General features: G+C 33.6%; 1 protein-coding gene and 1 long non-coding RNA gene across 2 annotated transcripts in view; one reads left to right on the top strand and one right to left on the bottom strand.

The window, feature by feature from the left end:
• Window positions 1–242: 242 nt before the first annotated feature.
• Window positions 243–26,846, top strand: part of LOC128183530 (uncharacterized) — a 36,795-nt gene continuing 10,191 nt past the window's right edge. The window contains exons 1-11 of the mRNA XM_052852571.1: window positions 243–606; window positions 749–833; window positions 1,566–1,739; window positions 3,067–3,217; window positions 8,041–8,192; window positions 8,289–8,408; window positions 8,502–8,652; window positions 9,201–9,355; window positions 11,086–11,205; window positions 11,279–11,429; window positions 25,573–25,721. Coding sequence (XP_052708531.1) covers window positions 274–606; window positions 749–833; window positions 1,566–1,739; window positions 3,067–3,217; window positions 8,041–8,192; window positions 8,289–8,408; window positions 8,502–8,652; window positions 9,201–9,355; window positions 11,086–11,205; window positions 11,279–11,429; window positions 25,573–25,721 — 1,741 coding nt within the window. The 5' untranslated portion in view covers window positions 243–273. The remainder of the gene's footprint in view (window positions 607–748; window positions 834–1,565; window positions 1,740–3,066; window positions 3,218–8,040; window positions 8,193–8,288; window positions 8,409–8,501; window positions 8,653–9,200; window positions 9,356–11,085; window positions 11,206–11,278; window positions 11,430–25,572; window positions 25,722–26,846) is intronic.
• Window positions 13,027–17,769, bottom strand: LOC128183534 (uncharacterized). The gene is made up of 3 exons (XR_008243620.1): window positions 16,762–17,769; window positions 16,544–16,629; window positions 13,027–13,284 (listed from the first exon to the last, which is right to left on the bottom strand). It is a non-coding gene; the product is annotated as an uncharacterized LOC128183534 (long non-coding RNA).

The raw sequence follows: 26,846 nt of genomic DNA, 5'->3' as shown, positions 1-26,846 counted from the left end.
TACATTTGTTTGTTCGGTTTTTTTTATTAGACGTAATCCTAACATTCAATTGTTTGTCTTTTCTTTCATTAATTTAATCAATATACGCATATTGATAACGACTCTCTGTAAATCAATTATCAGTTATTAGTTTTGCTTTAAATAGATTTTTGGCCTATCAATCATGATTCTCAGTGGTCTAGAACTAATCAATGATGGCTGCAAAACTTTATAAACGCCTTTTTTTCTTCGTATATCACGATTAGATTTTAGTTTTTTAAGGACTCTTATTAAATGCTACATTGGTTTGATAAACCCCATTTGACAAATATGACTGCAATTTTAAAAATCATATTTGTTCTTCTCTCAATAAACGGCTCTGTAGCAGGACTTTATGAGCTTTTTACACCGGAGTCACGATTATCTGGATTTATCATGGAAAAGATTTCTCCGATTGGAATGGTCATGTGTGTTAGAGAATGTTCGAAAAGACGTTTGTGTGCTTCGCTAAATTTCAACCGAAAACGATTAGAATGTGAGTTGTCACATAGTGACGTCTCAACAAACCCGTCTAGCATGGCGTCTGATCCTGACTTTATCTACATTGGAAGGAATGAAATTCCACAGGTGATATTTACTTCAAACTAATATAACTTTTTAAAAATATGTGTACAAAATGCATTTTAGAGAAATTTATATATCATTTCGTCATAAAGTTTAAAGTTTACGGGAGTATTAGCAGTATACCTTTTTTTTACTTCTTATTCAGGAGTATTTTGACTCAAAAACTGCGTCCTGTCCAGCTAGAAGTAGTTCTGTCAGCACAGCAACTGGACCTAAATGCATCAAATCAGGTTTACATAATATTCCTATAAAAATATACTTTTGTTTATCTTATTCTTAGCGTGTAATATTTCTGGAATCAAAAAATGGAAAATATTGTTATAAGAATGAAAAATATATATGTCATGAATAAAATAAAAGTAAATATTTCAAGCATATGGAAATCATATTCAAACTACTTCTCCGCGATATTGGTATTGCCTTGGGAAAAATAAATTATAAAATTTCCAACAATAATGCATTCTGACAATAGGCAATCCCGGGTAACATATGAAGATTTACATGTACTTAAATGTAACATATTTCAGAATTAAAAAAAAAGTATATGCTGACCTCTGTTCATAGCCCCAGGATTAACAATCCCGTTATATTTAATTCTTGTAAATATTTTTTTACAAAATACATTTATATACCAAACATGTATTCTGTATTTTGATGTGGTAAACTAATGATATAAACTACGATGTTCTACTGTATGATCATAAACAATAAGAACTTTTTTTGAGAATTTGAAAACAAGTTAATAACATAAACCATCGCTCATAATTAAAACCTGGAACCATGCCTAATAAATTAAGTGTACTTTTGTTGATGTTAGAAAAATGAAAAGCAAATCGAAAATATTTGAACACTCATACACGCTGCTTTACCATTGAAATGATAGAATACCATAAACTGGTTTATGGGATCTTATTTTAACTCAACATTAAAATACTGAAAACTTAATTAGAGCTATATTTTAGATTGTCCTATTGATCACCCTGACACCTATTCCACTGGGGTCAAGGTCACATCCACCAAGGTCGGAACTGTCCTAAATTACACGTGCAACTCGGATACTTCAGTTGTCTTGACCTCTAAATGCAGAGGGAATGGAACTTGGACATCTTCTGCTTCTTTATGCCTAGATATACCTGGTAAAAACCAAGTGATTTACCTTTCTGTTAATTTGACAAATTATTGGCGTTTTGTTTGCATGATAGTTTATCATTATTAGTTGTATTCAAAGATAGCATTTTAAATTTCGATAATGACAATGCATATAAGAAGAAATATAAGAAATATCATTATACTGTGGATATCACGCATTCTTAATCAACACCTATCAGCTTACAAAATGTTAAACTCAACCCATATTACGTGTGTAAACAAACCGATGTTTTTGACATTGATTAAAGTGCCGCATGATTGCGACTGCTGCCTAAAATTAGAAATAGATAGAATTTGATGTTCAATGATGTTTATAGTCAGAAATATGCATTCATAGAGAGTGCATTTTTTAAAAATATTTTACAATTAATTCAGTTATTGAAGGCACCGGGCCTCACTGTAAGACTAGGCCGCTTGTTCATGATATACGTCACGCTGCAGTATTTACATTCACCTGCACTTGCGTAAATAGGAAGCGAAATGGATTAAATTAAAGACGACATAAACATATAATAGCCAGCTAACGATTTCTATTTTCTTTCATTGAATAAAACCTAATAAGACTCTGTGTCGTTTTCTTTAAATTAAGTAATAAGGAATCATTTTTTGATTAATATGAGGTGATACTTTTCGTCGGGGCGTGGTCAAACCAAAGAAAGGCCGAAGGGCTTTATGATAGATTTGACAAAGTTGCGACAAAAATTACCACAGCTTTGTGTCGCTCATCTTTCATAAAACTAATGGGCTATATGCTTTAAAATAACTCTCGTAATGCTATCACAATCAAAGACGGTTGAAAATGTAAATATTTAAAAACACCCTAAATCTGATAATCGCATCATCGACGTGCAGCAATTATAAGAAAGTTTAACACAGCCTATTGCTTTGCTCGCCGTTTCATACAATATGCAACTTTTTTTATTTTCCTTCGTGTTGTTGTCTTGTTACTATATAAAATACAATTTACTTCAAGTTTTATATTTTTGTTTTATATTTTGTGAATTTACGTTAGTTAAAACAATCAAATTATATCGATTTAACTGTATTGCATACATTTTTTTTATTTTATTTCTAAATGTCTTTATCCATCATATAAAACCTCACTCAATTTAAAATTCATACATACGAAGTCGATAAAAGTAATCAAATAGATTATGGTGGTTTGAAAGTATAGTTTATTTTTAGTTGATATTATTTTTCAAATCAGGTTTGTGTTGCATCTCCTTAAGTATTAAATTTATTAAATTGTTTAGGCATGATAAAATTAATCGACTTCTGACGGGCTTTATTTCAATATTTTATTTGTTTCTTTAGATTGCTTCAAAACACCGGCTTCATGTTGGGTCCAGTATAACTTCACATACGACAACACGTGGGACGGATGTACCGGGGGAACCCGTTATGTCCGGAGAACTCAGTATCCTTCCACCCCGTATGTGGGCGTGGTCCTGTGTAGTCCTACCAGGTATTTAAACAATCAATTTAGGCACTTGGTTTAACAAGTTTAGAACGGCACTCTTTGTGTCAGAAGAGATTTTCCAGTATTCAATTATCCTACTAATTGTTTTTATCTTATTTACTTGGATTCTATTTTTGCGTTTTACCGTAAACAGATACATTTGACAAATGTATATTTGACCAATTTATATTACCCTCGACAGCGTATTGACTATGATAGGAAGAGCATTATAGCACAGTGAAATATGAAATGACCCAACTTTATGCAAACATATCAGAGGAAATAACAGTAAAGTGATTATATTTACACCATACGAAAGTTAATCCAAAAGTAGTTTCCATCCCCAGTAAATCCGCAATAATGTCTTAGAAAAAGTCCGGAAGACTAGCTATAGGTGACCTGACACACTATGTTCTTTAATCAGACATCAAAGTATAACAAGTATCTGATATACTATGCCAAAAGGTTATATTTATTTATGATGGACTGTATGATGCCGTTTTCCACTTCACTAGTTCAATATAAATAATTTTCATGTGACACACGGCTTGTCTCGTTATTTGGTCGATCGTAAATGTTCAGCATGAGCGTGTCAGAACAACTGTTCACCATGTCATCTGTTTTAGATTAGTCCCTGGCTACCATATTAAATACACACTGCAGTATTCCTTCATACGAGCAATTTGCCATTAGCTTGTGATTATCGACATCTGAGCATGATGAAAATATAGTACATTCTTTGTTCTGTTGAATGAACATTTTTACACATATATTTTAGCTTGGCTTGCAAGATTTTACATCGACGATGTTTCTTTCCTATAACAGGATTCTTAGTATTACACACAGCAAATACTTATACACTTAATTACATGATTCTCTCCCTGCCAGGAGTAAAATAGAAGACTGAAACATCATTCCTTCAATGGGGCCGGTATGAGGCAGCATAGCGTGGAGCGTATCAGGAGCTCCAGCCTGCATCATCCACCATCTGCCACCATGTTTTCTTTCCTAAGTTGCCCGACCGAGGGCTACAGCACAGTAATCTTCTAGATCCTTCCCTGTTATGTGATCAATCCTGTTCCATCTCCTGCTCTTCACCTTGCAATTGATTTTTTTGGCTCATTCCATCATCAGAACGTTTATGTTTTGGATTTGTTACCGCCACCTGACCTCACAATCCTTCTAACACTTGGTCTGATATGTAACATTTCTCTTTTCCTTCGTCTTGGTGAGTTTCCAAGTTTTATATTCAAATTACAAAACAGGCGGGACTAGGCTCTTTAAGACGGAGACTTTCTGCTGATACCCGTGGCTTTCAGGAAGTTGGCTAACCTCCTAAAGGATACATCAATCATCGGTGTCCTTCTCCTGATGTCAGTGGTACCGTACCTCCACCTTTTAAGTGACATTGGTGCAAATTCCACTCTTCCGTTTTTCGACTGTCAGACTGACTTCACTCTTGCTGTTTGGCTTCAGCACTTTGCAATACTAAGCATTTAACCTTCATCCCACCCTTTACTGACTTGTCTTTAAGTTTTATTGTCTGGAGCTGATGATGGTTCATTGTTGATGACAGTAGGGCAATGTCATCCGCAAAGTCAATGATTTCAAGCATTGTTTTATAATGCTATCGGATCCCTGTTCTCTCTTCTTTTGACTGTCTGTTGTATATCATAGTCTATTACAAAAAGAAAAATAAACCTAGTATATAGCAGCCTTGTTTGACGCCGATCATTACAGGGAAAGGTGCACACAGCAACATCAATTTCGTTGTGAAAAGTTTAAAAAAATAAAAAAGTTTTAATGAGCTAAAAGGACACATTAGATATGATAGAAGCCCTAAGACGTTTGTTATAAATATTTAGAAAGTTTCTTTACTTAGCGCGTGTGTTTTGATGTTCGTGTGATCATAATCAAGGCGGGTATAAACCAGTAAAAGAGCCCCAACCCCTTACCAGCGCTTTTAGAAATAATCTCTTATTATCTTCGATCAGCATTTATTATTTATTTAAGATTTACTATAACCAGGTACTCTTTACACAATTGCTCTAAAAAAGTCCATTCATGATATGTTGACACCGTTTATCTATTTGAAAGTCACTCGCAATGTCTTTTGCAATGCAAAATCCTCGTAGATATTTATTTTTAACCGTTTTTTGAAACACGTCAAGCAATAGAAAAGAAATTTGAAATCTTTGGATTTTTTATACTATTCAATAAAAATCGGTTGAACCCTGGGATATTTAAAAACATATAATAATATCGCAGCAATGTTAAGGTGTCCGGGAAAAAAAATATGGCTGAAAAACGGTATTCTTTAAATCAACGAAATAGTTTGACTAGTAGAATTTCTTAGATTTTTTATATCGTATATTGACAACTGTCACACATAATATTTGATGCATTTTTTTGACGTCATATGTACTTTGCTGTCACGTGACGTGCATTTTCTAACATTGCATATTGTCTGATTAAATTGCATCGGCACAGGTGATTAATGGCTTTAAATCAGAAATATTTTATAAGAAAAATCCTTTGTAATGTCATACACTTTGAAGTTCTTGCTTGGGCTTCAAATAGATATTTTCTTCATTAAAGATATTGTTAAAACATTTCGCCAAATCACCGAAATAAGGCGGATTTTCCTAATTAAATGCTATTTAAATAAAATTAGGATAAATCCATAGGTTTCCCAAGCACGTTTTTCTTTGATACCCGTATTCTCTACTAATTTTACCTAAAATATTCAAAAACTGCCAAGCTGGTTTTTTTTTTACATGTATTAGCATTTCTTTATTCAGGTGTTTACACATAACAGGGGGAGTCTCTAAACCACTAATTCATGAATAGACTTTTACTTTAAATGAAGCTTTAAATCTACAGATTATTTAATACTGATATTTGATATGAATGAATTCTGTACATCTAGCATAAACGGCAGCATCCATGTAAAGAAAACAAACAGGGTTTTTTTTTTTTACAGTAAACTGTTTTAATCTAGTTCAATTTTAACGTTACGATACATTCCCTGAGAACTATCAAAAGGAATGTAGATCGTGATGTCAAAGTTGATTATGACGTCATATTATGTGAAGTACAGACAAGTGACTTTCTACACATCGCTGTGGGAAGCCATAACATACTCGCGATTAGAAAATGTGCTGCATAAATATGTATGGGACAGAATATAGACAGGCGGATACTATTGTGTCTTTCAAGAATATTATTCTAACTGTACTAGTTCTGTTTAAACAAAAAAATACGCGCGGCCCGAAGTCACACTGTTTACAAATTGGTAAATTATAAATGTTTGCTGCACCAGGTAACAGTTTTTGATAGTTTGCAAGTAGGTGACAGTGTTGGATCATTTTCCTTGAGGAGTTATCTTTTTGTTGTTGTCATTTTCCTCGATAATTCCGTATAAAAATATGTGACATTCATTTTGGAAAAAAGTTTATTGGAGGACTGAGCTGACATAATGTGGATCCATTATTAAATACAAAAGTGGTGTCTTGTTTACAACGCAAAGAAAATTTCTTTTTTTCATGTTAAGACAAACTTTTATAAAAGCATTACTGTACTAGTAAATAGCTGTTATTTTTAGGTAACATTTCTTTTTATTGCCTGTCTTGGAATTGGGTCAATCGTAGATGCTAGACATGATCAGGTCAATCTTTCACATAGTCAACAACGTTTTATTAAGTTCTCTGTCATATGTAAATCACTGGTTACCTATTTTTGACACTTAATCATTCTTTCATGTCCTTTATGGATTCCTTTCAAAACTAAAAAAAACCCAAATTCTTACAGCTGGAAGAATGTAGAAAGAACAAGTTGCAAATTGCAAGACTGATACGATTTCTCTTGTTCCCTAAAAAGGACTAATTGATGGATTGAATCTTCTTTGCAGTACTTCATAATAAGTTTCAGCACACACTTATGCAGTGTTTTCGAATTTCGTCCAATAATTGCATTTTTGCTGAAATGTTTCTAAGATGTTTTCTTAATCTGCTTTAGTCTGTATATAAAGGTGACAATAAAAACATTTATTTACAGTAGTTTATAACTACAGCAGAAAAAATAGGAAGATTTAACTTAAAACTATATGTTCACCATTGTTTATTATATACATGTTGATTGCATACACTCAACAAAACTTGTGTTCACCCAGTAAAATTTATTTACTATATCAATTAAGGATATTCATTTGTCTTTTCGTTGGTGTGACTGGTTTACACTTAACTTTCAAATAGTTAAGAAAGATGCATTGACCTTGACCTCAGGTTGCAACCCGAGACCTTGACCTTTGCTATTTATCATAAACACTTCTGATTTGGTTAAATTCTGCTCAGAGCTCAGAGGTTGTTTTCTCCATGATCATATTTTGGCCGTGTTAAGTGTTTTTCGTTTTAAACTATCACTAAAGACTAATATAAATCACAAAACATTGTCAATCTTATTTTAACACGCGCAGAAAAAAACAGTGTTTTCACGTTTCGTTACCGGAAATTAATTTCAATCGTTGTTGTCTTGTTTCATTTTTGTTTGACGAAAAATATATTCAGTTACGAAATGTTGAAAATTTCTTAATTTTTAATTTCAATGTTTATAAGTCCGTCTATTTATTAGGGTAAACACTAAGAAGTTTTGTTGAGTGTATATGTAAACTGCCATTATATCAATTGACCTTTATTCATGTTGTGTACACATCAATTTCAATTGTATTATATCTGTGTATTGGGAGAGAGCGGTCAAAGTTTTGGAACTTGTGCCTAACCCCAATTTTAATTATGTGCAATAAACATATGTTCAAATCAAATTATTTTTAGGTACAAGATATTTTTGGGATCCGCTTTTACGGATAAGTTTCTTAGCGTTGGTGATGGTAATGGTTCAGGGGCGGATCACTGTGAACTTGTGGGCGGATACCAAACAGAGGCTATAATGGCAAATGATTATTCAACAGCTCCAATTGTTACGGGTACTTTGAGACAGGAAGTTTCTTTTAAAAAAGAGAATTCATTGCCAAAATGATAACATGATATGTCTCTGAAGCGGAATAATTTTATTTCTTTAGGATATAAGCGTTCTACCTGGGGTGAACCTTTCACGGTTGGAACCATTGGTAAATCGACATCTTATAAGTGCAATTCATGGTACGAATGTGGAATTACTATTCCAACACAGCCAGAACCTCGTAAGCCAAAATGAAATATTTAAATTAGATCGTTGGAACATCAGACATATGAAACATTGTATAGAAATTAATTTAATCTGATCCACCTTTTAGCCTGTTTCAACACTTCGACATCTTGTTGGTATAAGTATAGCTTTGTTCATGATACTGCGTGGAACGGATGTACAGGCGGGAAGAGATACGTCATGAAGACCAAATTTACTTCCGCTCCTATTGTCGCAGTAGAACTTTGTAGTCCAACAAGGTAAACTATTGAAAGCAATGCTGAGGATTCTATCTTATTTTGGTTTGTTTTTTTTACTTTTTCTTCTTATTCTTTTGTTTTATTAGTTATTGTTTTATGTTTTATTTTGTTTGCCGTTCTTTACTTTTGTTTTGTTCTGTTATTTTTTCTTAATTTTCAAATTCTATTATTATTTTTTCTCTAATTGTATAACAATATGTTAAAAACATTTCAATACTTCACCAGTATATGCTTATACGGTCAGTTTTTTAACAAGAGGCATAACCAATTCCAATTTCTAAAAAAAATGGTTGCATTATTTTTCAAAGTAAACTCGGAGGTAACGTTAATAAGTGTCATTGTGACTTTAAAACACGGTACTTTTAAAGAAATCAAAATTAATGAGAATATAACTCGTGTAACATAAATAAGATTACATACATTACAACTGTAATTATCAGATTATGTATCACTATATAAGCGGCAGGTACAGATTCATATCTTTTGAAATAAATAACGTATATTTACATGTACATCTTGGATAATTTTTCCCTTTAAAATAATTGCAGGTACCAGATTTTTCTTGGAGGAAATTTAACAGATAAATTTCTTAACATTGGTGATGGTGAGGGCACGGCGGGGGCTGACCACTGTGAATTGGTTGGGGGACAAGAGATTGATGCAGTTCTCCCTGGGACATACAGCGGCGCACCTGCATTGACAGGTAAACTATGCTTGAGCCAGACAGAAGGGATTGCAGTATAGTATTATATCTTTACGGTTGGCTACTAGATTTCTGTCGTCTTAACAACCAATCATTTTAAAACGTATGTATAAAATCATACGGAAATTTATATACATACGAAAACCAATTCCGTGTTCACAATGATTTGAATTCATATCCGTCTATTGGCAGTTATAGTAGTATTTGAACAACCTACATTTATTATGAGTGGTAAAAATTGTACAGGTATACATTGTATTAGACATTGACCAATGGTGTTGATATATTTATCTACTAAATGATACTCCTACATGTATGATTGACGAACAATTAGTAAGACGAAAGCTCGATCTTGCGAATTTTCTCATCTTTTGAATATAGTGTAGATCAGGAAGAAGTGAAAATACCCTATACTAGATAATGACGTTGTACATAGTTAATGAGTTTGTTAAAAGTTTTGGCAAATAATACCGATATAACAGGAGACTGAAAGGATTAGATTTTATTAGCTTCAAACCAGGCTAAAGTAGCCGCACTACGTTATAATGCGGATTTTACAATATAGTTTCGACTTTTACATAGCGTTTTAGTTATCCGGTATTGATTTTGCTCTTAATCGCTGTTGTAAACAATGACAACAATAAGCAATTAAAACGATAATGTTTGAATGAGAGATAGAAAATGATTAATTTTTAGACACTCGATTTTGTTCAAATAAAATGAAAAACAAAATTTCGGATTAACAAGGATCTCCAATACATGCTTATATCTTCTTGTTCTTAACCCCCCCCCCCCCCCACTCCGATTACTTTTTTCACCATTATTGGTTAGAATTTAAAGCTTTTTCGCAAGCTAATTAATGCTAAAATGATATCTGACATTGTTGACAGACCTCAACAGAAAACGGTAGCAAAATATGATTATAACGGACATTTTTTTTTACTGTCAACTTAGATTAGAGCTTATAGCGTAAATGTAAACCGTCAACATATGATTTATTTCACCAAATCTTTTCTAAGAAGTAATTTTATAAAATAAACACCACAGATTTAGGTTTGAATCTATAACATCCTAAAAAGGATCAAACATGGTATATGCATTGCATTATTTTGTATATATCAGTTCCATAGAGCATACTTACTAGCAACAATTTGCGCAAAAATAATGATGTTACACTATATTTTTTATATCTAGCTTTCATTTTTCCAAAATTGATAAAAATTCTTTTAGGAAAAACGGGCATCTGGCATACTTCATCATTGTCAATACTTTTTGCCAGAGGTACACCTGTCTGAGATGTGAGATAAAAAAAAAACTAGCATGTAAACATATATATTATCTAATCTATTCTTATCTACATGTATATGTATTGCTAGAATGTATTATATCATTCAAAGCTAAGCTTTTAATGATAGAGTCCATTTAGAGCCGAGCATAGGAACTACCTTAATTTCTTATTTCAGTGTTGCAAATGAGTCATCATTTTAATTTGTTACTGTTTAATACTCTTTATTTAGGCGATGTGTACACATATTTCTATCTAAATATGCTATATGAAGAATTATTTTCACTGGTTTTCGCCATTTATATTTAAGCCAAAAAATGTGTGTGAAAAATTTAATCTTCTCAATAACAATCAAAACTTAAAAAAGAAGTGAAACGACCTTCTGGAACAAATTTTGTTGAAATCAATTATTCATATTCAAAACAAAGTTCGTGTCTCGTTTCAGGCTATGCAAGACTATCTGTGGGCAATGAATTCAGCATACAAACTATTGGAGGGAACACTGGTTGGTGCAGTGAACCATGGTACGAGTGTGGGGTGCAGATACCTTGGCCTCACGAACCAGGTTAGTAAAATTGAACGAGAGAGTGAGAGAGATTAAAAGATGATACAATTGTCATGCCTTTTTATTCTTACAGCTTGTATGAGCGCCACGCCCCCTTGTTGGTACTCCCTCAACGTATCATTGGACAACACTCCTAGTCCTTGTACAGGCGGACAGATACTTGTCAAGAGAACGAACTACACAACGGCTCCCTATCTCGCCGTGCAGCTGTGCAATAGTACCAGGTTATTAGATTCTTTCCATATGCTTTAAAAACTGTGTTGATTTTGTGTTATACAATTGAAATTCAATGGCCGAAAACAACACTCCTAGTCCATGTACCGGCGGACAGAAACTTGTCAAGAGAACCAGCTACACCACAGCTCCCTATCTTGCCGTGCAGCTGTGCAGTGACGGACTTTATTAAGAATACTTGGTGTTGCGTCGCATATATATGTTTCGAATGCTTGAGAAGATTTTGAAATGAGTTCTTTTGGATTTTGAACGACTGAGATGAAAATTAATACTTAGTAAAAAAAATAAACAAATTTATGAAATTTAAAGAAAAAATAACAAAAATAATGATACTTACTCCCCCTTTCACTCCGCTCTCATTCAGATAATAAAAAGATGTCCAATTAATTCAAAACTGTTCATTCTAAACCAAAGAAATTTACAAATGTCACTAAAGACTTAAGTTTTTTTTTAAATAGATGCATAAGATACAAACAAATAACTTAATTCAAATGAAAAGTTTGAAAAGTAAACTGACTTAATAACCATTTGGTAAAGTAAAAATCTGGAGAAGTTCAACTTAAAACGTTTTATATGTTTGTTACGAAATTTATTTCTCACATCCCAATACACATTCCCTATTGCAACAAAAGTCCACATACACCATATCAAGAAGTGAATTTCCGTTTAATACATCGTATGATGATCATTCGCTGTGTCCTAAGATATTTTATTCATGTGTTCTTTGTTTACAATTACCAATCAATGTCGAAATTATCGGCGAGAAATTATCCCGAGTTTCCTCGACGATTCATTTGGTCTTATTTATACTTCCATGCATCATTTAAACCCTTTCGTTTCATTAATTCCTCAATCACAACTCCCTCTATTGCCTTTCGATAACACATATCGTCAAAACGCCGTTATTCGCGTGTTTCTGTTCTCCCATCTTGTTTACTGCTTTCCCCGGCGGGTTTGTATAGCATGCGGTATGACGTCATAACGGCCGAGCCCGATGCCTTAAATAACGAGCTCAGCTGTTTGCACGGCAGTTGGTTTGATCTGCCACGGCAGATCAGACGGTCGAGTCCACATCTGGACAACATCCACACACTGGAAATGACCGTGGAAATTTCCCGTTGGGTAAATGCTCGATAATTTAGCAGTGGGAGCTGATGCAATAACCTTCTTTTAGTAATCAATTTATTATATTTAAGTATATAGGCTACAGGGGAAAGATTGTATAGGAACGGGACTCCCGCACGGTTAAGTGGGATATTTAGAGCTATATTAAGGGTTTTGGCTATTTGTAATATTTGTATTTTAATCCCATCAAGTTGGGAATTAATTTATGTTATATTTACACTCCCAGAGTCTTGGGACTATCCTCGTTTAATAAACTGAAATATCTATATTTTATTTGAATCCTGACTTTGAGTTTTCTTTGGTACCAATATACAGATTTGGGAGACCCACAAGTTGCGTTTCACAACATCCCGGGTTATATATAAAACCCAACTTCAGTAAAAATATAATTTATAAGCGGGACAGTTTTAAAAACGCAACATTGGTGTCAGAAGTGGGATAGTTTAAAAAACGCAACATTGGTGTCAGAAGTGGGATTATATTTTTTTATTCCCAATATATCTGATTGGACAAAGAACATAAACTCAAAATAACATTTTTTTTGTAGTAATTTTTCTATAAATTTTTGTGTAAAAATGTCCCGGGAGAATAGTCCATTGGGAGATTCCGGTGAGATAATCTTCAATCCAAGATCAGTTGGGATAAGTGAAGATGCATCTCAAGGGGGAAGTGACTTCAGAAATTCTTGTTCTCCCGATTTATCATCAGCTCCCACAGCATCTGAAAATGTAAATGAATTATTGTTAAAAGCTATTGAAACAATGAATAGGGATGTGGTTTGCATGAAACAAGATTTGGGTGAAGAATTGTCCCACATTAGGGAAACGTCCCGATGTTTACAAGAGAGAATTGGGATGCTGGAAAACAATGTTAATGTTAATTCCCAGTCAGAGTATGGGAGACATACAGAACATGTAAATCCCAGGCATTTACCATTTGTAGGGGCAGGGGAGAGTTTCCACTATGACAGAGTCCCATACCCTCCATTTCAAAGGGTCAATAGAAATGAAAACAGTCGTCAAAATATGGTGTTCAATCCAAAGCCCACAGTATCTCTAAAACCTCAAACATATGATGGGTCTGAAGATTTTGAGGAATATTTATCCCAATTCAAAATACTGGTTGATTTGCATGGGTGGGATTATTGCACCAAATCCCTTTATCTGGCCAGTAGTCTTACTGGAAATGCTAGAGCAGTATTGGGAGAGCTAAGTGAAATTCAAATAAGGGACTTTGATTCCCTAGTCAAAGTTCTCAGCATGCGCTATGGGTCAGTGGAAAGATCAGAAATGTTCAGGGCAAAACTGAAAAATAGAGTAATGGGAACCAAAGAATCTCTATCGGAACTATCCCAGTCTATTAAAAAGTTAGTCCGTCAAGCCTATCCTACAGGTGACCCAAACTTGTTAAACATTTTGGCACTCGATCATTTTATAGATGCCGTCCCAGATCCTAACATGCGGTTACGGCTCAGAGAATCCCGGGTAAGAGATATAGGGGAGGCCGAAATTATGGCCATAAGATTGGAAACGTACAAAATGGCAGATGCCCAGAGGCAAAGACCAATAAACGTTGTTTCTTCCAATGCCCCAAAAGATGAAAATAAAGAAATTATATCTCTCCTGAAAAACATTCAGGATACCTTAAGTCAAACAAACCAGAACTCCCAAAATTTTGGTAGACTTCCACAAATGCAGAGAAATCCCAGTTTCAGAAATTGCGACAATGGGAGAAGTTATCAAAATAGGTATAATGGGGGAAATAATCAGTTCAGAAACCATAATATGGGAATCCCTCAGTGGAAAAACCATAGGTTTAATGACAGCTATCACTCTCAAAATAGAGACCAGTCAAACGGTCAAACGTCGGGTTTAAGGGGCGAAAGTCGGCGTCCTATGGCAACAAGCCTCGGAAACAGTCAATAAAGAAAACTATAGGGGAGGATCCGGTATCAAGAGATAAGAAAACAGAGTGTACAATTGAAAATGAAAGCATTGAGAAGAGTAAAAATAATCCCATCCCTACACTTCCTAAGTCAGTTCCCAAGAGCATAATAGTGGGAGATGTAAAACAAGGCAATGAAGGAATTTTTATAACAGGGAAGATTGGGAATGCTAATACAACAATTTTAGTGGATACCGGATCAAGTGTGACAATTATTAACCCCAAATTATTAAGAGAAGTAGATTTAGAAAATAGATCAGATTTAGTTATAACTGAAAGTAGCCTTAGATTGAAATCAGCTAAGGGAGATGACATCCCAGTAGTGGGAGAGTGTACACTCAGTATTTTTCTTGGAAATTTTGAATACTTCCACAATGTAGTCATAGCGGAAATTGAAAATAGTTGTATATTAGGAGTTGACTTTATGTCAAAGTTTGCTTGTGGTATTTGCATGAAGCAGAGATTATTTAAGATACAGGGAGTAGAGATTCCTTATTTTAGTGACCAATCAGAGACAAGGAATGTAGCAGAATTGTTTTATCAGAGGATTTAGTTGTTCCTCCCAATTGCGAATTTGTAGCACCCGCTAGAGTAGAGAGCCCTAATTTTTATAGAGGGCCAGCTATTGTTGAACCAGTAGAGAAATTTATGGAGAAGAAAAATGTACTTGTGGCAAAGTCATTAGTTAAGGTGTCAGGGGAGAATGTCCCATTACGATTTTTGAATTTTAGTTGTGAGAGTTTAAAACTTTACAAAGGGAGTGTGGTAGCTACAATTGAAAGAGTTGAAGACGTAGATGTAGAAAATGCTGATACAGAAGTAGTTAGGTCAGTGTGTTACAGAGATGAGGGGGATCCCTCGGCTTTACCAGATCATTTAGAACAGATTATTGACAAGGTTCATGAGAGCATAAGTGTGGAAGAAAGCAAAAATTAGCAAACTTTTTGAAAGAATACCAATCAAGTTTTTCATGTTCATCATCAGATATGGGAAAGACAGACTTAGTTAAACATTCCATCAATACGGGTAATGCAAGACCCATTAAACAACCCCCTAGGCGTATTCCCTCAGCCAAAATGGCCGAAGTGAGAAGGGAGATAGATGATATGTTAGAAAGGGAAGTTATTGAGACATCAGACAGTCCATGGAGTTCTCCCATAGTCCTTGTTAAGAAAAAGGACGGGACAATCCGGTTCTGTATAGACTATAGAAAAATAAATGATGTCACTGTTAAGGATAGCTATCCTATACCTAGAATTGATACTACGTTAGATGCGTTGTCTGGAGCAAAATGGTTCTCCACTATAGATTTAAAGAGTGGGTATTGGCAGGTGGAGATGAAACCTGAAGATAAGCCCAAAACTGCTTTTTCAATCCCGGGGGGTGGTCATTGGCAATTTTTGAAAATGTCATTCGGCTTGTGTAACGCCGGAGTCACTTTTGAGAGATTAATGGAGAGAGTATTGTCTAACCTCTCCTGGAAGGTCTGTTTGGTGTATTTAGATGACATTATTATATTGTCCAAAACTTTTGATGAACATTTAGAGAATCTGACACAAGTTTTTGAGAGGTTAAAGGGTGCAAATTTAAAAATGAACCCAAAGAAATGTATTCTTTTACAAAAAGAGGTATCCTGTTTAGGAGATACTGTTAGTGAGGAAGGGGTTATACATGTAGTAGCTACTGACCCTCCACAAATAGAAGAAATCAAGCACGAGTCTATCCATAAAAGTATTAATGAAGTACCCAGTCATCGAGGTCCTTGCTTGTACCATCGGAACCTTATCGATAAAGCTAGACCATTGTATAACTTGATGGAGAAAAACATAGAATTTGTGTGGAACAAAGACTGTAATAAAGCCTTCGACAAATTCAGGAGAGCCTTGATAAGTACTCCCTTCAGCATACCCCAAGGAGGAAAAATTGTCTACCCTAGATACGGACCAGTCGTTTAAAAGCGGATTTCAACTGAATAAAGACTGTGTGATAATTTTTCAGAAACAATGAATCCATTTGATATTTTAAGAAAAATTACCAGGACTGAAGTATTTGTGAAGTACCATCAGGAAGTGCCTGTCATCAGGAACAGGTGAGGATGGATCTTTCAGGAGTTGGAATATTCTGCAAGTGAAATGAAACAATGGTGATATGATATATTACATGTTTATTACCTGTGATACTATTTGTATATGTGTTGATATTATTGATGATTTGATTTATATGTATTGTTATGTTAAAAACAAGTATAATTACCCTTTTCTACGTTAGGTAAGAAATTCACTTGAGATCAGATGGTTGATTCCATTCGAGGACGAATGCTTTTCAAGGGAGGGAGCTGTGTTACGAAATTTATTTCTCACATCCCAATACACATTCCCTATTGCAACAAAAGTCCACATACACCATATCAAGAAGTGAATTTCCGTTTAATACATCGTATGATGATCATTCGCTGTGTCCTAAGATATTTTATTCATGTGTTCTTTGTTTACAATTACCAATCAATGTCGAAATTATCGGCGAGAAATTATCCCGAGTTTCCTCGACGATTCATTTGGTCTTATTTATACTTCCATGCATCATTTAAACCCTTTCGTTTCATTAATTCCTCAATCACAACTCCCTCTATTGCCTTTCGATAACACATATCGTCAAAACGCCGTTATTCGCGTGTTTCAGTTCTCCCATCTTGTTTACTGCTTTCCCCGGCGGGTTTGTATAGCATACGGTATGACGTCATAACGGCCGAGCCCGATGCCTTAAATAACGAGCTCAGCTGTTTGCACGGCAGTTGGTTTGATCTGCCACGGCAGATCAGACGGTCGAGTCCACATCTGGACAACATCCACACACTGGAAATGACCGTGGAAATTTCCCGTTGGGTAAATGCTCGATAATTTAGCAGTGGGAGCTGATGCAATAACCTTCTTTTATTAATCAATTTATTATATTTAAGTATATAGGCTACAGGGGAAAGATTGTATAGGAACGGGACTCCCGCACGGTTAAGTGGGATATTTAGAGCTATATTAAGGGTTTTGGCTATTTGTAATATTTGTATTTTAATCCCATCAAGTTGGGAATTAATTTATGTTATATTTACACTCCCAGAGTCTTGGGACTATCCTCGTTTAATAAACTGAAATATCTATATTTTATTTGAATCCTGACTTTGAGTTTTCTTTGGTACCAATATACAGATTTGGGAGACCCACAAGTTGCGTTTCACAACATCCCGGGTTATATATAAAACCCAACTTCAGTAAAAATATAATTTATAAGCGGGACAGTTTTAAAAACGCAACATTGGTGTCAGAAGTGGGATAGTTTAAAAACGCAACATGTTTTAGTTATATTTTTTCAGCTATATGAAGAATTCATAGGTATTCTTGAGCGTTTTTTTCAATATTAACTTAAGGTCAAGATCTATAGTCTGTCCCAAGATATTTATGCACATTTTCTTGAATTATTTGATATTTATATATACCTCAGGTTTCAAACGATGTTTATTCAATAGTAAAAACATCCCAAGAAATCTCCTTTGTAACCCCCCCCCCCCCCCCCCAGACTTCAGGTTTCAACAAATGGCTAAAAAAAGTCTACGGGGATTTGGCATTGCATTAAAAATAAAGGTACCCGGGTGATAAAGCTGAAAAATTGTTCGAGATATTCCGAGTGACTTCTGAAATGGATAAACATTTAAAAATTTCCATAATAGATCTCCGTACGTCCCATACTGCTAACACACTTGTTTTGTTGTTTTCTGTTGTTTGACTTCGCATATAATTTGCTTGGTAAAAAAGAGCATTTTCCTCTTTCAGCAATATGTAAAATTATGAAGGTGTTGAACCTCCATCCATCTTCTATAACATTCTAAAATTCGCTGTCAATATCACTCGATAGATTTATATTCAAAATGAGGTATAACTTTTCCTGTAGATAAATAAGTATTTTTTATCATCTCATATCTTTGTTTCGTGATCGAATTCAGCATTGTTATTCACAACATAAAGGTAACTCTGATAAACAAAATATGCATTTTCCCCGTCATTCAAAATTGACGCAAATTATAACGTTCATTGCTTTAAAGTCAAGCCTTATTGAACTAGACTATTGTATGAAGCATCATCGAAAGAAAGCATATCTCAAATTTTAGCAATCTGTATGCACCTTTTATTTACTAGGTCATTACTTTACTTTGTACGAACTCGATCAAGGACTAAGATTTTCGCCACGTGCTGACGTCATCCGTCCATAAAGCACGCCTTCTTTGCACTCATCTTAGTGTCTCAAGATGGATTTTATTTTATGGGTCGTTAAAATATCATTTCTATAACAGGATTTTGTTGTACAAAGGAGGATATATTTATACTCTTAATTATTTTACACAATTTTTGTATTTCGCCTGGGTTTACTATTGCTATATGTTTTCGTCCGTCGTCGTTAACAATATTACATTTTTAACTTCTTCTTAAAAATTACATGGCCAATTATTACCATTTTTGGTGTAAAGCATCTCTATGGTAAGCGGAATCTAAATTGTGAAATTCATTGCTCTGCCTCTCCTTTGGCGCCACAGGCGGGGCCAAATATGCAAAAAAAAACCAAATTTTCAAAAATCTTCTTCTCTACTTCCACACATGCGAGGAAAAGACTGACTGCATGGCTATGATGTCCATGAAGTCATCTACCAAAATTGCGAAATTCATGGCACCTGGGTCAGGAATTCAGGCTCAAGGGTGGGGCCAATATGGTAATAAAGTAAAAATTTATAAAATCTTAGAAAATCTTCTTCTGTAGTCCTTTATATATTTCTTAAAACTTAATGTGCATGGTTATAATGTCCATTAACCCCTTTACTTGATTTGTGAAATTTATGACTCCTCGGTCAGGGGTTCAGTGTAAACAGATAGCCATGCTATGACCTTGAATTGCTAGTATTACATATTGGTCACCATGATACCTACCTAGTAAACCCAGGATATGAAAACCTAGATACTGCGCAATGAATTGTGTTAATGATAACTAACAGAATGAACTCTGTGACTCTTGTAGCACTGCGTATTATTCCAAAATGATGTTATGAAACCAGGTGCATAAAACGTATTTGGCGATTCTGTGTCTGCATCGAAAGCTCTGGTACTCTTTATTGAGTCATGTATTGCATATTCTTAATAACCTTTGTAACCTTTTAAACCATAAACTCATATATATGACACTTTAATATTGCACGCAAGTGATGCGTCATACTAAGGCGGGACACCCAAAGCCTGCATCCAAATACTCTTAGTCCTAAGTGAGGCTAATTAATTCTGGCACAGTAAAATCCAAACTGAAAAAATATAAACGAATTATCAACAAATTATCATCTTTGACATCTCGTGTCCGCAATGAAGGCCCTGATATTTCAAGTTAGGCCTGTAATGCTATTTAACCTTTGTAACCTTTAAGCCATGTATGAATGAATGTATTATGCGTAAGCGATACATCACACCCAGGTTGGGGACTCAGAGACTCGGAGACTCACAACGTGCATCACAATATTATTTCTGACTGTTCTGACAGTGTTGTTGCTTTATATAGAAATAAAATATAACTCTGAAATTTGGACATTAAAGGTTTACTCATGATCATCGTAGATGGGCCGAACAAGTAAGGACTGTCCATCATAAGTGAAATGTTATATATACCCAAGTAAAATGAAGTTGAGCAGATTCTTTGATTTGGGCTGCTTTAAATTGTTGGAACTTTGACTATACGATCACGCTTTAATAAAGCCGCTTGTGAAAGAACTACTGGACTTGGTTATTACTAAGTTTGAGCTGACCCTCAAGTGGATCCATAAGACGGAAGTGTTACATCAGGCTCTATGGTTAGGCCAATATGTCCATATAGTAAAAATATAATAAATCTTAGAAAATCTTCTTTTCTACTCCCATATAAATTTGTTAAAAATGAAATGCATGGTTATAATGTCCATGAAGCCCTCTACTTTAATTGTGAAATTCATGACCTCTGGGACAGGGGTTTAGGCCCTACAGCGGGGCCAATATAGCCATATAGTGAAAAGTATTAAATATTAAAATATCTTCTTTTTTATTCCCACAGATGTGGGAAAAACGTCGAATCCATGGTTCTGATTTCCACGAACTCATCTACCTAAATTGTGAAATTCATGGTCTCTTGGTCAGGGGTTCAGGCCCTAGGGGGAGGGGCAATATGGCCATATAGTGTTAATGCAGATAATGTTTTAAAATCTTCTTCTCTACTCTCATACACCTGTAAGTAAAACTGAATTTATAATTTTGTAAACAAGAAAGCCCTTTACCAAAAGTTTTAATTTCATGTCCCCCGGGGTAGGAGTTTTGACTTTAGGACAGTGCCAAAATAATCATATGGTGTTTACGCATTTAATGTATAAAAATCGTCTTTTTTCCTTCAGCTGATACTGAATAAAAACTGACTGCATATAAAGAAAGAAAATAAAGCCTGCTATCACAACTTTAAATTTTATGTCTTCCAAGGTAGGGATATGAATCTAGGGCGGGGCCAAAACACTCATATAGTGTATAGGGTAGGGGTTCTTAATGCAGGGTGTGGCCAAAATGGTAATTTTAAATTAGTGTTAATTTATGCATTAATTTATACTGTTTAAAAAGGTATACTGAGACAAAGTAAAAACTGACTGCACTTAGAAAAAAAACCAATGAGCTGTCATTTTTAGTTATATTTCATGTCACCTTAATGAAAGGCAAGTGTTATAGCTGGGAAGGGGGGAATATATTTGTGTAAAGAAATTTATTCTGCTCATGAATTTAATGAAAGAAATGAGTAAATTTACAAATATAGAAAAGAGTAAGAATGGAGCTGTCTATCAAAGTTAAAGTAGTCCGAGTATCGCACTACGTCATAATACGGATTTTACAATATTGGTTCGACTTTTACAAAGCGTTTTAGATACCGGGTATTGATTTTGCTCTACATCGCTGTTGTAAACAATGGCAATAATAAGCAATTAGAGCGGTAATATATGTATTCTATGAGAGATAGGAATGATTAATGTTGAGAAACTCGATTCTGTTAAAGTAAAATGAAAAACGAAGTTTCTGATTAACCAGGATCTCAGGTATGCTTATATCTTCTTCGTTTTGACCCCCCCCCCGAATTTTTCTTTTTCTTTTACTAAAACCGGTTTAAGTTTAGAGACAGAAGCTATATCGAATTTAATCAATCGTCAATTAATTAATGTTTAATGATATCTAACATTGTTGACAGATCTAGGCAGAAAACTGTAGCAAAATGTGATTTTTACGGATTTTTTCGTCAGGGTCTACTTGGTTTAGAGCTTATAGCGTGAAAAGTAATCCGTCAACATATAATCTATTTTACCAAATCCTTTTTCTAAGATGTCAATCTATAGAATAAACACCATGAATTTAAGTTTGATTCCTTAAAATAGTTAAAAAATTACCAAACGGTAAAATTGGTAATTATTTTTAGGAAAAACGGACGTCTGGCAAATTTCATAATTGTCAATAATTTTCGCAAGGGGGTACACCCGTCTGAGAGGTGATAACAAACAAACTAGCATGTAAATATACATATTTTATTTTGTATATGTATTGCTAGAATGTATATTTATCATTTAAAGCTAAGCTTTTAATGATTGAGCCCATTTAGTGCCGAGTATAGGACTACCTTAAGAGATTGTGAAGCATTTAGAAATGTTCAAGGGGGAGGTGGGTTACAGTTAATGGAGCTATCTTCCATTGTTTCTTCATAAGGGAGTTATCTTCCTTTGCTTGTTCATATTTAGTAATTAATCAGTGAATATAATGTAATTATTAAGAAAAGAGTTATGCAAGTTGTTATCATTTGAAACAAAACTGTTTTTGAACTTTCTGGTCATGCATTCTGTAACGATCTTTTAATTTTTCGCTAAAATTATAGGTTTCATAATCCTTTTTAAAACATTTCAGTCAGGGAGATGGTCGTCATTACAAATTTATAATTGTTTTAACCCAAGAATAAACTTAATTAATTGCATATACGAGTCTCGACAAGTTTATGTATGGATTATATGCTACTAAGGTGATCGTTAAGGCCTATTGGCCTCTTGTTTCAAAAGCTATGTTTGTTAACGAGGAAGTTTAAATTCTGCTTTAGTTGCAAGAAACACTCTTTAGAGCTTTTGGTGTGAATAAATTGATGATATTAGTATCTAAAAAATCATATCCAGTAATGTCAATAAAACGATGTATATTTGTTTAAAATAAAATATTATTTATGAAAAATATCATCTCTTGTCCATATTTTTCAAACCAATAAAATCTCTTAAAGAGGAGTTCCTCTAAAGCCAGTAAATCTCTTAATTTGTCAAATTAATTGATGTACATGAATGTCAGTCATGTAACCCTACCAGCATGTAATACAAAAGACTTTGAACTGAACTTTATTTATTTTACAACGATTGACAAACAAGTTCTACAACTTATATTAATATCTCTCGTTGGCACGGATGTTAGCGTGAGGGGGTCATTGGTGTGGGAAAGACTTTGGATGTGTTCATGAAGGTGAGCCATAATATTTCACTTATCTTTAAGGAACTGAATTAATAATACATATGTATTTAATCAAGACACTGTTGATTAAAAAGAGGATCCTTTCGATTTAGTATGTAACATGATGGACAGTTGATCGTAGCATGATGTCCTAACTTATGTTATATCGTATAACATACGTCAACTTTAAATTCTTTCCTTAAATAAAGAAGTCATACACGAAGAAATACGATAACAAATATTATACTTTATACCTTCGGTTTAACGTGTTTAAGGGTCTTGAAACAAGAACTATCTATCACGTTGGCCTCATGTCCCACTTGTGCCTACAGTACTGTTGAGTGACGTCCTTCAAGTTACCTACAGTATCAATGTTTGTATTTATTTTATAACAACATTGTTCTCTAATCGTCTCAAATTATTTACGGTTTGACATAAATGTAAAGAGTTTTTTTTACTTGTTAAGGAGATGCGACGTTGAGTAAAATATAATGAAGAAAAAACAATCACATAACAATCTGAAATCTGTTTACGAAGGAGGGAGGGGGGAGTAAACTAACGCAAATGCCCATTCGGTTTAGTGAATTAAAATTTTGAATTTTTTTCCCCAATTAAATCTTTTCAAATATATAATAATACAAGTTTGCAATGCACACTTTCATATTTTTAACAAACGATAAGAACAAAATATATGTGACCTTAGATTTCGGTAGTATCGAACCAACAACGTGAAAACCCTAGTTCTCTTAGCATAGCTTATGTTTTGTTCTTTAACCACTGAGACATTTCAGACACAAGAAAATAAGCTGTATTAATACTACATGTATCTATGACTTTGGCAACGAATTTAAGGACTTGTATTATTTTTTTCAAAAACGTTCAATTGTTGGGATTCAAAATATTTTTAATGTATAGCGGGTCATCTCGCTACGTTTTTGTTGATTGAAATAGGCTTGCTTTTCATTAGACCTTATATAGACTATAAGAAAAACGTTAACATGGAGCACAGACCTACTCTAGAAAAGAAAAGGCCTTGAAGTTCTAGAAAAAAATTACACTATTTGTAGGTTTTGATACGTATTCGCCTGTTTGAGTCAGCATATTCCAAGTATTGAACATATTGAGCGAATTCGTTTGTCTTTTGAAATTTTTGTTGTGTAATGCAGTTTTTAAACTAGTTTTCATTATAAAGTAGTTTGATGTAGTATGAAGTAATTTGTAATTGAGTCTCTATTCAGTTACAAGTAATTGAATGTATTTATATACATTTCAAAAAATATCATGTATTTTCAATTTCTTTTCAAATACATTTCAATTACTTTTTTCAAGTTAAAAGTTTAAGAAAGTGTCATATTCAGTCCAGTTCTTTATTAAATTTAAGCTTTAAGCAGTATATTTTATCAGTACAAATAAATGTAAACAATTATATGCATGTACATATATATAAGGTTAACAGGAGAATGACAGACAGAAACTTAATAATAATGTTTAGGTTACATACCTGTTTTAATTGGCTTGTGTTTTTATATGTATTAAGTGTCTCATTATGTTTTATGTGTTTTTACAACATGACACTCTAGAAAAGGTCTAATAAGGTCATACCCAAAAACAAATATAGTATTGACTAAAAGTTTAGTATAAAACATCTTGTTCAGAACCAAAAATGAACCCAATGACACTGGAATTAGTACCCATTTTAATGTTTATGTGTTATTTTAAAATTTAAATTTTAAAGCAAAATCTATAAATAATGATTTAATTGATCGCAAACCTTTAATGACATTACCATAAAAATGTTTTGTGTGTCTCAATGCTGTTTCTACATGTATATATTCATAAGATATTAAGAGTAATTGAAATGTATTTAATTTCATTTGTCAAAATAATTGAAAGTAATTTATTACATTTGAAAAAATCAATGTAATTGTAATTGCAAGCAATTGACAAAATTATTGAAATTTAAAAGTAATTAATTACATTTCGAAGTAATTGACCCCAACCCTAATATTTCATGGATAATTTCGTTTTCATTTTACATTTTTTACATGATGTACATGTAACTTGAGACCGTACAAAAACACTTATTAAGCCATTGTAAGGCTTTAGTCATCTTATAGGGTCAGATTTTTTATGTTTAGCTCATTTACATTACATTGGCTTTGAGCCCTATGAATATCAAGATAAAAAACAGGCTGTTTGAAAGACTCATTAACTCAATATTCATGCTTTGAATCAATTCTTAAATGAATGCCACAAGTTTGATATTCATATATATATATATATATATATATATATATATATATATATATATATATATATATATATATATTCATTTATATTTGATGTACAAGCAGAGACACAATTTATCACACACATACAAACACACACACCCCCCCCCCCCCATACATAGATATTATGTAAAAAACGGAAATCACGAAATCAAATTATGTTACAAATATGTTATCTGCTGTCATTTTTACTGTCTATGCCTTATTAATTCCAGATACAAGTTATTCCTCGGTTCGAGCTTAGGTGCTACATTCAAAAGCATTAGAGACGCTGATGGGCTGGGCGAAGATCATTGTGAACTCGTTGGCGGATCTGAAGCTAATGCAGTCGCAGAAGAATACAATATGTCTCCGAATGTTAAAGGTAGAGTAAAATGTGCAAAAACTTACTTATTATACACGTCCTTGGTAAAGCTAAGGACGTATAAAGGCGCGGATTTCTGTTCAGATGAAACATAACCATTAACGTATGCACACAAGAGTGGGATAAAATGAAGTTATATTTTTTTTTTAAATAAAACATTAAGATCAAAATCCAAAGTCATCGTAGCATCATTGAAATAAACAGGGTCATGGTACAGATAGTAGAAATAGATAGATTTTTTCCTTCTTTGTATAAAATTCATAAACATGTACAGGTTTAATTTAATTTTTATACCTTATGCTCTAAAAATAGTTTCATGTTCATCAAGCATTGGAATCTTTTAATTGTAATAAAAAGCTAGCAATGGAGTTAAAAGATTTTCCGAATGCAACATAAAAATATTATTTACACACGATTTTAAGACACATTCGTCGATAAAAATATGAGGTGTATCAATGTAAAAAATAATATTAAAGAAAATCACATATAGCGATAATATTTTATGCACATGGAAATTAATGTGCCATATGTATAATTGTCAAGAACTCCCTACATTTTACGACATTTGTACGTTATGTAGAAATGGATGAGTAGAAAGGGAGTTATAAAGACCTCTAGATAAAGGATTCTTACACCTACGTCCAAATTCTTATCATTCATAGAAATAATATTTATCATAAAATTACGCTTGAATTTGTAAACATCAAAGTAATATCGAGACATATTTTAATTATAGCATTTCATTTTTTTCAAATTCAAAATAATTGATCATGTTGTGCAAATCTTACTTAAGTCTTAAACTGCTTCGTGCTTTTAGAGCCGGGGCCGATATATTCTACACAAAATAAAATTAAGTAGAAGAATATTTAATTTGGTATGGATATAAACATTGACTTATATTTTCTTGTTAGCTCTTAAGGAGATTGGCACCTGAAATAATAGTAATGACAATCACCTGAAAACCACTTGGATTTAAAGACTGGGACCTATAATGTTCATTTATTTTATTTGTGACCCATGTCACATGTCATTTTTTGGAAACATAGGGCCCCATACAGAAATGATAATTTTCCTGAAATGTTTGCCAAAATTTGACATAGAATTTATTTATTGAAATAAATCAAA

Source organism: Crassostrea angulata, chromosome 5 (genome assembly GCF_025612915.1).
Source record: "Crassostrea angulata isolate pt1a10 chromosome 5, ASM2561291v2, whole genome shotgun sequence".
Lineage (NCBI taxonomy): Eukaryota > Metazoa > Mollusca > Bivalvia > Ostreida > Ostreidae > Magallana > Magallana angulata.
This window is presented reverse-complemented; position numbering and strand designations above follow the sequence as displayed.